Source organism: Sapajus apella, unplaced genomic scaffold, assembly GCF_009761245.1.
Source record: "Sapajus apella isolate SASKATOON/1434 unplaced genomic scaffold, GSC_monkey_1.0 scaffold124, whole genome shotgun sequence".
Taxonomy (NCBI): Eukaryota; Metazoa; Chordata; class Mammalia; order Primates; family Cebidae; genus Sapajus; species Sapajus apella.
Genome location: NW_022437064.1, coordinates 620,007 through 634,344, shown reverse-complemented (window position 1 = coordinate 634,344; position 14,338 = coordinate 620,007). Strand labels below are relative to the sequence as shown.

Genomic DNA, 14,338 nt, shown 5'->3' with positions numbered 1-14,338 from the left:
AAAGGACAATCATAGTTTCCCTAAATAGTTATAATGTAAATTATTTCAATAAGTACAAAAAGTGAACCATCCATAAACATATGAGAATGATGAAGAGAGAGCCCTTGGTCCCTTTATTCTAAAGAAGCCTCCAAAAAGAAGGCTTCATCAAGGAGATGTCATTTGGCCCTTAACATTTGGGGTATATTTCAGCAGCTGGTTATTAAACAGAGAAGGAAAGGATTCTCTAGGCTTAGGTTACTTGAGGAGCTCAAAGAGAGCGATAAACACAGTTAGTGTTTATGCAAAGGGAAACAAGCATTCTGAGCGCTCAGATGGACATGAAGGTCAACGCAGGTAAGGAAGGCCAGGGCCAGGCTAACAGGGCTGTGGGTGGCAACTTAAGAATTCTGCATTAAGTCTAGAGAGGGATAGCCAGGCCTGCCTAGGTTTGGAATGATGGCTCTGAGTTTTTTATGTCACCACTGAGGGTACCATCTAGGAGGCAGACGATGAATCAGAAGAGTAATGCAAGAATCCAAGTGAGAAACAGTGAGGTTAATAAAGGTCTTAGGAATGAAAGGAGATGGACTCAGAGAGCACAGTGACATTGTTAAGAGGGCCTAGAGGTCAGAGGTGTAGGAGAGATGGGAAGTCATAGATGTTCTAAGACTCCCTGACTAGGAAGCTTGTGATGTGGTTGACTTGATGACCACAAGGGAGCAAAAGTAGATTTGGGTGAGAAAAGAGGGAGCTCAGAGTAAAACATGTTATATTTTAAGTCCTTGTGGGAAAGTCAAGTATAAGTTCTTAGTAGCCAGATCAAAAGGCAGAACTGGAACTCAAGAGAGCACAGAGTAAGAAATTCTACATTAGAATCATCTCAAAATGAGCTATAACAGGCACCAACTGAGTCATCATTCAAAGGTATTTCTTAACCTAGAGTCCACTGACCCCCAAAGAATCTGTGAATAGAAATGTACTTTAATATCATCAGCTCGTTTTATAATCCTGTTTTATATGTTACATACTGAAAACTATGATTCTGAGAAGAGATCCATAGAGTTCACCAGACTGCAGAAGGGGCTGTGGCACAAACAAAATTAGAAACCCCTCAGTTGGAGGGAAGTGAGACTGGGAAGGGAGGTCAGTAAAATGATTGCCACGGGACACCCAGATCTTGCTGAGGTTGGAAACCACAAAGGTGCAGCAGCAACAAGCCACATGGGTGGGTGTTGGCTCCTGTGAGAGCAAGATATGATGGGTGATCTTTGAAGAGGGCTTTCCTTTCCTAGAATTCTTGCTGCCACAAGAATGTTTAGAAAACGGTTCTGCAAGTTCTTGTTTCTTTTCTGAGGTTGTGGCCTCTCCATTGTTGGGTCAGATTTGTAGTGCATTCTATATCTTGATGGTTTGAAAACACTGTCAGCACAATAACTTCTCTTTCTTCACATGAGATTTCATACAAAATCCCAGTGTATGGACATGGTAAGCTTTGGTTAAACTGGGGGTGAAGGGCTCTGCCAACTCGGCCTTCCCAGAGGCTGCCCCACTTCTCCTCACATCCCTACCAGGAGCTGCCGGAGGTCTTTTGAATGCTTCTGCCTACACAAAATGATGTGAAAAATCACTGCTTTAATTTAAACACACTTCTTTACAAGTAGTCACAGAAGAAAAATATGGTTAATTTTTTTAGGCTTTCTGAGAAAAAGCTAAATTTCTTCTCCAGAAATGTCTTCAACTAATGTCTGTTTTTGCTAACACAGAGAATCATGAAGAAAGAAAACCCGGGTTACCTGTATGTGTATGAACCTAGAAACATTCAAAGTTGCGCTTGGTGTCTAGGCTGCCTGTCTCCCTTTCCTAGTGGTATCTGTGCCTCAGTAAAGTACATTATAGCAGAAGCATATTCAGGTGATTACTTTTAATGATACCTTATCATAGTAGGAACTATCTGATGCTAGGATTAGAGAATTAGGTCACCTGAAAGTTTAAAATTGCACCTAAGTGCTTCACACACATACCTTCCAGGCTGTCATTGATTAAAAGCTTCATACAATACAAAGTATAAAAACTGCCTTGAGCAATAGTTACCCATTGAGCTCTGAAGGAAAGAATGGACAACATACATGTATGAGGACACAAATTACTTTATTCTATAGAAACCTTCTATATTATACAAACTCAAGATAATAGGACCAAGGAGAAATAATCTGTCCAGGCAGTGTAACCGATCAGAAAAGTAGTAGGCCATTTAGCATTAGTGTAAGTAGATGGAAATGGATCCAAACTCTACAACCCAGGGAAACATTACATACATTTCTCAGAAGCCATTGAACACACTTTCCCCTACCCCCAGTCTCTGTAGTCATTCCCTATCTCATTGCCTAATTTTATATTCTTCATTATTTCTTATCTATATGTAAGCTTGCCTTATCTATTTATTTATGGGTCTATTGTCTTTCTACCACCCCTAGTACAAAGAATCCTTTTTAGGCCATAGACCATCTACAACAGAATAGGTTTCATAGAAAATGCTCATTAAATATCTGTGGAATGACTTACAGATTGACCAGCCAAGCTGCCATCCTCATCTGTCAGGCTAGTAATATGTTGGGTATCATCAGGTAAGACATTAGACATAGATATAAAACATTATACAGAACCAGCCCTGAGTTCTGCATCCTCTATGGTCACTGACGCTGTACTTCACAAAAACTTCTTGGAAATGGTTGGGTCCAGGGGAAATAATTGAAATAAGAGAAGGATGATTGGCAGTGGAGGAAGATAGTTGAGAAACTGCAGTACAAAAGCAAATGGGGGACCATTATGATTTTTCAGTCTGAAAGATGGAGATTAAAGATAAATAGAATCATAATCTTTACATTATGAAATTTATGGCCCAGATAAATGCAGGCACCCTTACCGGTTAACTAAAACCTGAAAAATGAGAATGAGGTACTTTTAAGTCACCTGCACAAGAATAGGTAGCAAACACTAGAAGATTATCCATATTTGTGAATTAAACTATTACGTAAGTCATCAACTCTTATGTAAAGTCATTGGTTATTATTATACAAAGCTACTTAGGAGTGTTTTCAAAAGAATGACAGCCTAACATAATGAAAACATCACTACACTTTGAGACTGATCTTTACTCTGTCCTGACCTCAGACAAGTCATCTAACCCTCCTCCTAGCCTCAGTTTCCTCTCCTGCAAAAGGAGAACTTGTAGTGAGTGGCCACTTCAGCTCCTCTAAAATAGGTTGATGTTTCATAGTATATCCCATGGTGCCATTGTCAGCAAGGATAAATGATCCCTTGAATATGGAGTGTGAAAGTCTCCATATTCAATTCGGTGGAGATTCAGACAGCAGGTTCTTTTATAAAGCTTATGTGGAATGTTCTGTATCAGTTTCTTGTCATTGGAATCTTACTGGCTGTGTTACAATATTTTGCCCTTAAAATTCCCATTTTACAGTGAACTATAGCCAATAAATCTCTCTCTGCTTTAAAACGTAAAAGCAATATATAGAAAATGCCAACTAATCTCTTTGTTAGAATTCATGTCAATAGATAACATTTATTCCTGAAGATAAGTAATGTGTCTGCAGTGAATAGTAATGAGTATAGCTGTAAATTAGTTATGATACGACAAATCTGAATCTAAAAAAATATTTGATAAGGAAATCTTTAAAATTTCTTCACTTTAAGGTCGTCCCCTTCTAGTGGAAGCATGTTTTTCTCGAAATTTGGCAACCTTGGCTTTTTTTTTTCCTACGAAGTCTGGACATGCTCAGCTTTCAAACAATCATTAAAGTGTACTTTGTTACCCTAGTTTCCCCTGCTTCATATTTCAACTGCAGTTAGATGATCATGAGATAATCAGTAAATAGCGAGCTTCTATCTAGCCCTAAGATGACTGAAACAACCATAGAATTCGAAATAATTGAAGATCTTTCTGAATGTAAGCATGACAAAACTGACTCTGAAGAACCAGAAATAAGACAACTGTTAAGGGTTCAGCTGATCAAAACAGATACCTCATTGACTTATTATTTTGAAAAAAAATAATAATAAAAATAAAACCTCCTTAACTACTCCAGCCCAAAATAGAGAAGAAAGAAAAACAAAATGTATGATAGAAAAATCACAAAAGAGAAAGGGAAACAAAAAGGAGAAACAAGAACACAGTAACACCACATAGGCAGTGATGGAACTCAAAGGGTATTGTGGCTGGTGAGAAGCACAGATAGTGAGAAACAAAGATGAAAACAAACAGAAAAAGGCAATCGGAAGTCTTAGAGGGCATCACTGTATTGTAGTCAAATAGTGGTCTTAGACTTTTAGCCCCTCATATCTCCTCAGTCACTAGAGGTTACAGATCCTTCTGTGTTTCTGGCATCCACCCCCGTTTTATTATCATGGTGACCACTAAGGAATGGGCCTCTATCACTTATGTCTGCACTGTCTCTGCCTCTCTCTCTGACTCTTTAGTATGTCCTACACACAAATAAAAGATGAACTTCCTAAAATACAATCCTCTACACATTTTTCCCGTGTTCAGAAACATTCAGTGGTTTTCTTGCCTGTAAGTTCATACTCCAGGTGCTCCACAGTGTTGTCCCAAACAAGCCCATTTCTCATGAATTCCTTATACAGTCATACCTTGTTTCATTGTTCTTTACATATACTGTGATTTTTACAAATTGAAGGTTTGTGGCAATAGTGTCAAGTAAGTCTATTGGTGCAATTTTTCCCACAACATGTACTCATTCTGTGTCACATTTTGGTAATTCTCTCAATATTCCAAACTTTCCCAAGATTATTATACCTGTTATAGTGATCTGTGAACAGTGATCTTTGATGTTTTCGGGTACCACAAACAGGGTCCATATAAGATGGCAAACTTAATAAATGTTGTGTGTGTGTTCTGACTGCTCTACTGACTGCCAGTTCCTCCATCTCTCTCCCTCTCTTCAGGCTTCCCTATTCCCTGACACACAACCATATAGAAATTAGGCCAACTAATAACCTTACAGTGGCCTCCAAGTGTTCAAATGAAAGGAAAGTTCACACCTCTCACTTGAAATAAAAAGCCAGTAATGATTAAGCTTAGTGAGGAAGGCATGTCAAAAGCTGAGATAAGCCCAAAGCTAGGCCTCTTGTGCCAGTTAGCCAAGAATGCAAAAGAACATTTCTTGAAGGAAATTAAAAGTGCTATTCTATTACCCTCTTTCTGAAGCCTACTTAGTTTTGTTCCCTTGCTGGAGAGGAGTTGTGATCCTTTGGAGGAAAAAAGGCATTCTGGTTTTTTGAATTTTCAGCCATTTTTGCTGATTTTTCTTAATTTGTGGATTTATCTACCTTTGTTCTTTGATGTTTGTGTCCTTCAGATGGGATTTTTGTGTGGACATCCTTTTTGTTGATGTTGTTGCTGTTCCTTTCTGTTAGTTTTTCTTCTAACAGTCAGGCCCCTCTGCTGCAGGTCTGCTGGTGTTTGCTGGAGGTCCACTCCAGACCCTGTTTGCCTGGGTGTCACCAGCAGAGGCTACAGAACAGCAAAGATTGCTGCCTGTTCCTTCCTTTGGAAGCTTTGTCCCAGGGGTGTACCGATCAGATGCCAGCCAGAGCTCTCCTGTATGAGATGTCTGTCGACCCCTGCTGGGAAGTGTTTCCCAGTCAGGAAGCACAGGGGTCAGGGACCCACTTAAGGAGGCAAAGTCTGTCCCTTAGCAGAGCTTGAGTGCAATGCTGGGAGATCCACTGCTGTCTTCAAAGCCTGTAAGCAGGAAGGTTTAAGAATGCTGAAGCTATACCCACAGCTGCCCCTTCCCCCAGGTGCTCTGTCTCAGATAGATGGGAGTTTTATCTATAAGCCCTGACTGGGGCTGCTGCCTTTTTTTCAGAGATGCCCTGGCCAGAGAGGAAGAATCTAAGGAGGCAGCCTAGCTACAGTGGCTTTGCCAAGCTACAGTGGTCTCCACCCAGTTGAAACTTCCCACTGAGCTAAAGGAGCATGTTCTAACCTAATGCAAGGAAGCTAAACAATCTCGAAGAAAGGTTAGAGGAATTGCCAACTAGAATAACCGGTTTAGAGAAGAGCATAAATGACATGTTGGAGCTGAAAAACACAGCACAAGAACTTCGTAAAGCATACACAAATATCAATAGCCAAATCAATCAAGCAGAAGAAAGGACATCAGAGATTGAAGATCAACTTAACGAAATAAAGTATGAAGACAATATTAGAGAAAAAAAGAATGAAAAGGAACAAACAAAGCCTCCAGGAAATATGGGACTATGTTAAAAGACCAAACCTACATTTGATTGGTGTACCTGAAAGTGACAGGGAGAATGAAACCAAGTTGGAAAACACTCTTCAGGATACTATCCAGGAGAACTTCCCCAACCTAGCAAGACAGGCTAACATTCAAATTCAAAATATACGGAGAACACCACAAAGATTCTCCTTAAGAAGAGCAACCTCAAGACATAATTGTCATATTCACCAAGGTTGAAATGAAGGAAAAAATGTTAAGGGCAGCCAGAGAGAAATGTAGGGTTACTCACAAAGGGAAGCCCATCAAACTAACAGCAGATCTCTTGGCAGAAATCCTACAAGACAGAAGAGAGTGGGGGCCAATATTCAACATTCTTAAAGAAAAGAATTTTCAATCCAGAATTTCATATCCTGCCAAACTAAGCTTCATAAGCAAAGGAGAAATAAAATCCTTTACAGGTAAGCAAATGCTGAGAGATTTTGTCACCACCAGTCCTGCCTTACAAGATCTCTTATAGGAAGCACTGAATGTGGAAAGGAACAACCAGTACCAGCCACTGCAAAAACATACAAAATTGTAAAGATTATCGATGCTATGAAGAAACTGTATCAACTAACAGGCAAAATAACCAACTAGCATCATAATGACAAGATCAAATTCACACATAACAATATTAACCTTAAATGTAAATGAGCTAAATGCCACCAATTAAAAGACACAGTCTGGCAAATTGGATAAAGAGTCAAGACCCATCAGAGTGCTATAATTAGGAGATGCTTCTCATGTGCAAAGACACACATAGGCTTAAAATAAAGGGATGGAGGAATATTTACCAAGCAAATGGAAGGCCAAAAAAAGCAGGGATTGCAATCCTAGTCTCTAATAAAACAGACTTTAAACCAAAAAAAATAAAAAAAAAAAAAAAAAAAAGACAAAGAAGGGCATTACACAATGTTAAAGGGATCAAGGCAACAAGAAGAGCTAATGATCCTAAATATGTAAGCACCCAATACAGGAGCACTCAGATTCATAAGGCAAGTTCTTAGACACCTACAAAGAGACTTAGACTCCCACACAATAATAGTGGGAGACTTTAACACACCACTATCAATATTAGACAGATCAACAGGACAGAAAATTAACAAGGATATTCAGGATATGAACTCAGTTCTGGACCAAGCAGACCTAATAGGCATCAACGGAACTCTCCATCCCAAATCAACAGAATATACAGTCTTCTCAGCACCACATCACACTTATTCTAAAATTGACCACGCAATCGAAAGTAAAACACTCCTCAGCAAATGCAAAAGAACAGAAATCATAACAAATAGTCCCTCAAAACACAATGCAATCAAATTAGACTCAGGATTAATAAACTCACTCAAAACCTCACAACTGCATGGAAATTGAACAACTGCTCCTGGATAAATAATGAAATTAAGGCATAAATAAATAAGTTGTTTGAGACCAATGAATACAAAGAGACAATGTACCACAATCTCCGGGACACAGCCAAAGCAGTGTTTAGAGGGAAATTTATAGCACTAAATGCCCACAGAAGAAAGCAGGAAAGATCTAAAATCAACACCTAAACATCACAATCAAAAGAGCTAGAGAAGCAATAGCAAACATAGCTAGCAGAAGACAAGAAATAACTAAGGTCAGAGCAGAACTGAAGGAGATAGAGACATGAAAAACCCTTCAAAAAAAAAAAAAATCAACAAATCCAGGAGTTGATTTTTGGAAAAGATTAACAAAATAGACCACTAGCCAGACTAATAATGAAGAAAACAGAGAAGAATCAAATAGACACAATAAAACATGATAAAGGGGATATCACCACTGATCCAACATACATACAAAGTACCATCAGAGAATACTATAGATACCTCTATGCAAATAAACTAGAAAATCTAGAAGAAATGGATAAATTCCTGGACACATAAATCCTCCCAAGACTAAACCAAGAAGAAGGCAAATCCCTGAATAGACAAATAACAAGTTCTAAAATGGAGGCAGTAATAGCCTACCAACCAAAAAAAGCCCCGGACCAGACAGATTCACAGCCATATTCTACCAGAGGCACAAAGAGGAGCTGGTACCATTCTTTCTGAAACTATTCCAAACAACAGAAAAAGAGAATCTCCTCCCTAACTCATTTTATGAGGCCAGCATCATCCCAATACCAAAACCTGGCAGAGACATAACAAAAACAGAAAACTTGAGGCCGATATCCCTGATGAAAATCAATGCAAAAATTCTCAATAAAATACTGGAAAACCAAATCCAACAGCACTTCAAAAAGATTATCCACCATGATCAAGTCGGCTTCATCCCTGGGATGCAAGGCTGGTTCAACATACGCAAATCAATAAACATAGTCCATCACATAAACAGAACCAATGACAAAAACACATGATATCTCAATAGAGGCAGAAAAGGCCTTTGACAAAATTCAACACACCTTCATGCCAAAACTCTTGATAAACTAGGTATTCATGGAACATATCTCAAAATAATAAGAGCTATTTATGATAAACAACAGCCAATATCATACTGAATGGGCAAAAGCTAGAAGCATTCCCTTTAAAAACCGGCACAAGGAAAGGATGCCCTCTCTCACCACTCCTATTCAACATAGCAATGGAAGTTCTGGCCAGGGCCATCAGGCCAGAGAAAGAAATAAAGGGTATTTGAATAGGAAGAGAGAAAGTCAAATGATCTCTTTTTGCAGATGACATAATTGTATATTTAGAAAACCCCATCGTCTCAGCCCAAAATACCCTGAAGCTGTTAAGCAACTTCGGCCAAGTCTCAGGATACAAAATCAATGTGCAAAAATCATAAACATTCATGTACACCAATAATAGAGAGCCAAGTCATGAGTGAATTCCCATTCACAATTGCTGTAAAGAAAATAAGATACCTAAGAATACAACTTAAAGGGATGTGAAGGACTTCATCAAAGAGAGCTATAAACCACTACTCAGAGAAGTAAGAAACAACACAAATAAATGGAAAACCATTCCATGCTTATGAATAGGAAGAATCAATATTGTGAAAATGGCCATACTGCCCAAAGTAATTTATAGATTCAGTGAAATCCCCGTAAAGCTACCAATGACTTTCTTCACAGAATTAGAAAACCTAATTTAAATTTCACGTGGAACCAAAGAAGAGCACATGTAGCCAAGACAATTCTAAGCAAAAAGAACAAAGCCAAAGTCCTCACCGTGCCTGACTTAAAACTACACTACAAGGCTACAGTAACCAAAACAACATGGTACTGGTACCAAAACAGATATATAGACCAGTGGAACAGAACAGAGGTCTCAGAAATAATGCCACACTTCTACTGCCATTTGATGTTTGACAAACCTGACAAAAACAAACAATGGGGAAAGAATTCCCTATTTAATAAATGGTGTTGGGAAAACTGGCTAGTCATATGCAGAAAGCTGAAACTGGATCCCTTCCTTAAACCTTATACAAAAATTAATTCAAGATGGATTAAAGACCTAACCATAAGATCTAAAACCACAAAAACCCTAGAAAAAAAACTAGGCAATACCTTTCAGGACATAGGCATGGGCAAAGACTTCATAACTAAAACACTAAAAGCAGTGGCAATGAAAACCAAAATGGGCAAATGGGATCTGATTCAACTAAAGAGCTTCTGCACAGCAAAAGAAACTATCATAGAGTGAACAGGCCTCCTACAGAATGGGAGAAAATTTTTGCAACCTATCCATCTGACAGAGTTAATATCTAGAATCTACAGAGAACTTAAACAAATTTACAAGAAAATAACAACCTCATCAAAAAGTGATCATAGGATATGAACAGACACTTCCCAAAAGAAAACATTTATGTGGCCAAAAAAAAAACATGAAAAAAAGCTCATCACTGGTCATTAGAGAAATGCAAATCAAAATCACAATGAGATACCATCTCACACCAGTTAGAATGGCAATCATTAAAAAGTCAGGAAACAATAGTTGCTGAAGAGGATGTGGAGAAATAGGAATGCTTTTTTACTGTTGGTGGGAGCATAAATTATTCAACTATTGTGGGAGACAGTGTGGCGATTCCTCAGGAATCTAGAACTAGAAATACCTTTTAACCCAGCAATCCCATTACTGGGTATATGCCCAGAAGATTTAAGTTATTCTACTGTAAAGACATATGCACACCTATGTTTATTGCAGCACTGTTCACAATAGCAAAGACTTGGAACCAACTCAAATGTTCCTCAATGATAGACTAGGTAAAAAAAATGTGGCACATATATACCATGCAATACTATGCAGCCATAAAAAAGGATGAGTTTATGTCCTTTGCAGGGATATGCATGAAGCTGGAAACCATCATTCTCAGCAAACTAACACAGGAACAGAAAACCAAACACCACATGTTCTCATAAGTGGGAGTTGAACAGTGAGAACACATGGACACAGGGAGGGGAACATCACATACTGGGGTCTGTTGGGGGATAAGGGGATAGCATTAGGAGAAATACCTAATGTAGATGACGGGTTAATGGGTGCAGGAAACCACTATGGCACATATATACCTATGTAACAAAGCTGCACGTTCTGCACATGAATCCCAGAACTTGAAGTATAATAAAAAAAAAATAAAGTGCTACTCTAGGGAACCCACAGATGGTAAGAAAGCACAACAGCCTTATTACTGATAAGAAGGTTTCAGTGGTCTAAGTAGATCAAACCAGCCAGAACATTCCCTTTTACCAAAGCCTAATCCAGAGCAAGGCCTTAACTCATTTCAACAATGTGATGGCTTAGAGAGGTGAGGAAGCTACAGAGAAAAAGTTGGAAGCTAGTAGTGGTTGGCTTATGGGGCTTAAAAAAGAAGCCATCTCCATAACATAAAAGTGCAAGGCGATGCAGCAAATGCTAACAGAGAAGCTGCAGCAAATTTTACAGGAGATCTAGTTCCGAAAATTGATGAAGGTATACACACTAAACAGATTTTCAGTGTACAAGAAAAACCTTCCTTTGGAAGAAGATGCCATCTAGGACTTTCATAACTAGAAAGAAGATATAAAAATGCCTGTCTTCAAAGCTTTTAAAAACAGGCTGACTCTCAGGAGGCTGAAGTGGGAAGATCACTTGAACACGAAAGGTTGAGGCCGCAATGAGCTATGGTTCTGCCACTGCACTCTAGCCTGGGCAACAGAGAGAGACTGAGACCTCATCTCAAAAAAAAAAAAAAGAAAGAAAGAAAAGGCTTTCTTGTTAATAGTTAATACAGCTGGTGACTTTAAATTGAAGCTCATTTATTATTCTGAAAATCCTAAAGCCCATAAGAATTATGTTAAATCTACTCTGCCTTTGCTCTGTAAATGGGTAAAGAAAACCTGGATGACAGCACATCTGTTTAAAGCATGGTTTACTGAATATTTTTAAACCCACTGTTGATACCTTCTGAGAAAAAAAAAAAAAAAAAAAAAAAGATTCCTTTCAAAATAGTAGTGCTCACTGAGAATGCACCTGGTCACCCAAGAGTTCTGAAGATGTTTTCATGCCTGCTAACAGCCATTCTGCAGCCCATGAATCAAAAAGTAGTTTTGGCTTTCAGTCTTATTGTTTAAGAAATACACTTTGTAAGGCTGCAGCTGCCATAGATGGTGATTCCTCTAATGAATCTAGGCAAAGTAAATTGAAAACCCTGTGGAAAGGATTTACCATTCTAGATGCCATTAAGCACATTTGTGATTCATGGGATGAGGTCAAAACTTCTACATGAATAAGAATTTGGAAAAAATTGATTACACCCCTGTTGGATGAAATTGAAGGGTTCAAGACTTCAGTGGTGGAAGTAACAGCAGACGTGGTGGAAATAGCAAGAGAATGGGAATGAGAAGTGGATCCTGAACATGTGACTGAACTGCTGCAATCTCATGATTAAACTTTCATGGATGAGGAATTGCTTCTTATGGATGAGCAAAGAAAGTGGTTTCTTGAGATAGAATCTGCTCCTGGAGAAAATGCTGTGAACAATGTTGAAATGTCAATAAAGAATTTAGAATATTCCATAAACTTAATCAATAAAGCAGCAGCAGGGTTTGAGAGAATTGACTCTAGTATGGAAAGAAGTTAAACTCTGGATAAAATGCTGTCAAATAGCATTGTATACTATAGAGAAAACTTTTGTGAAAGAGTCAATTGACAAACCTTTTTTAAAAATTGCCTCAACCCCTCACCCTTCAGAAGCTACCACCCTCATCAGTCAGCAGCCATCAACCTTCCACCAGTACAAAGATTATAACTTGCTCTAGGCTCAGGCGATTATTAGCCCGTTTTAGCAATAAAGTGTTTTTAATTAAGCTATGCACATTGCTTAAGACATAATTCTGTTGCACACTTAATAGCCTACAGTATAGTATAAACATAATTTTGTGTCTGTACTGGGAAACCAAAAAAATCATGTGGCTTGCTTTATTGCAATGATGTGGAGTTGAACCTTTCAGTTTCTCAGAGGCGTACCTGTACTATACTTTCACCATAGCCAAACTTACCTACTGCTGTTCTCTCATAAGCACCCTATGCACATCTTCCCTTCATTGTGCTTCCTCCAAGGATATCCCCTTCCCAGAACATCTTCCTTTTCCTTTGTCTTATATGAAATTGATTCTGAGAAGCCTTTCCTGAATTTCTCAGCCCTCAGTGACCTCCTAGAAGTTGTTTTCCAAACTTCTAGAACACTGATCTGCACCATGAATTTAATGTATGTAGTGTTATAGTGCTGTCTCACTAAGTCTTTCCCCCACTGTCTTAAAACTATGTTGGAGGGTTCTGGACAGCAAAGACATTACGTCATGCTTCTTTTTATTTCCAGCATTTAGCTCATTATAGATGTGTAATAAATATTAACTTACTAGTATATGAGTTATCTTGTGTGACCAAAGCAAAAGGGTAATTTTTTTATTCAGTATCTTTTTGATGGACAAATATTTCACTGGTTTTAACAACACTGGGGACTTAAGAAACTGTTGTGGAGTAGATTTGGGTGTGTACTGCTCTGTGGTCTCTCTTGGGCTAGTTTTCAGTCTTTGTACCCATTGGAATAAATATAATGCTTCTTGAAATTTAGCATCTCTTCCTCTTTGAGTGCTTTCTATTTCCCTTTAAGATGTTTAAAAATACTGTAAGAATCAGTGGTCTTTCTGTGGCTAGTAGTGGGACTGAATCAATCTCTTCTCCTCTGGTTTCTCTTCCTTTAAATACAGATAAAGAAGAAGTGCAGAGGAAACGACAAAAGCTCATGCCCAATTTTTCGGATAGTTTCGGCGGTGGTAGTGGTGCCGGAGCTGGAGGCGGAGGCATGTTTGGTAGTGGCGGTGGAGGAGGGGGCACTGGAAGTACAGGTCCAGGTACAAAAATATTTATTCTTTCTAAAACTTTTTCCATATTGGAGAGGGTAGAATTTTCCTTTCTTTAGTTTGAGCATGCCTGTGAGTTGAGTGGCTGTGATATTATTTTAAATTTTCTGAAAAATGTAAATTTATTTTTCAAAGAAATCTACATTTATTTTACAGTATGTAGAGAATCCCGAAAGCCATAAGCAGAGAAAAAAGTACCCCAAAGCCAGTTATCTAATGATACCTCCCTAAACATTTTAGTGTATTTCTCTTTTACATTTTTTGACATAGTTGTTTCTGTTTGGAAACATTGAAAAGATTTTATATTATGTATACAATATAGATATATATTAAACATCTCTATATATTACATTGTAGAAAATTTGAAAATACATAAAATCTGTCATCAAAGGTTAACTACTTTTTCATGTGTGTTATAGTAGATATTTATGAATTTTCCCCTATATTTACTATATTCATAAATAGTATAGTAATATTATATAAATAGTATAGTAGATATACTATACTATACATACTGTATAATATACTATAACTATATATACTATATAATAGTATATAGTAGTCTATATACTATTATATAGTTATAAATATACTAGATATATATACTATATATTATATAGTATATAGTATATATACTATACTATATAATAGTATATAGACTATTATA

The 14,338-nt window shown here is 37.9% G+C and overlaps 1 protein-coding gene across 3 annotated transcripts in view; it reads left to right on the top strand.

Annotated features, from left to right (window-relative positions):
* Positions 1-14,338, top strand: part of NFKB1 (nuclear factor kappa B subunit 1) — a 129,823-nt gene that overhangs the window by 86,722 nt on the left and 28,763 nt on the right. For 2 of the 3 annotated variants that reach the window (XM_032261610.1, XM_032261611.1), the window contains exon 12: positions 13,519-13,662. The exons of the other annotated variant lie outside the window; for it this stretch is intronic. In XM_032261610.1, the coding sequence (XP_032117501.1) occupies positions 13,519-13,662 (144 nt within the window). The remainder of the gene's footprint in view (positions 1-13,518; positions 13,663-14,338) is intronic. 3 annotated transcript variants of the gene reach the window in all.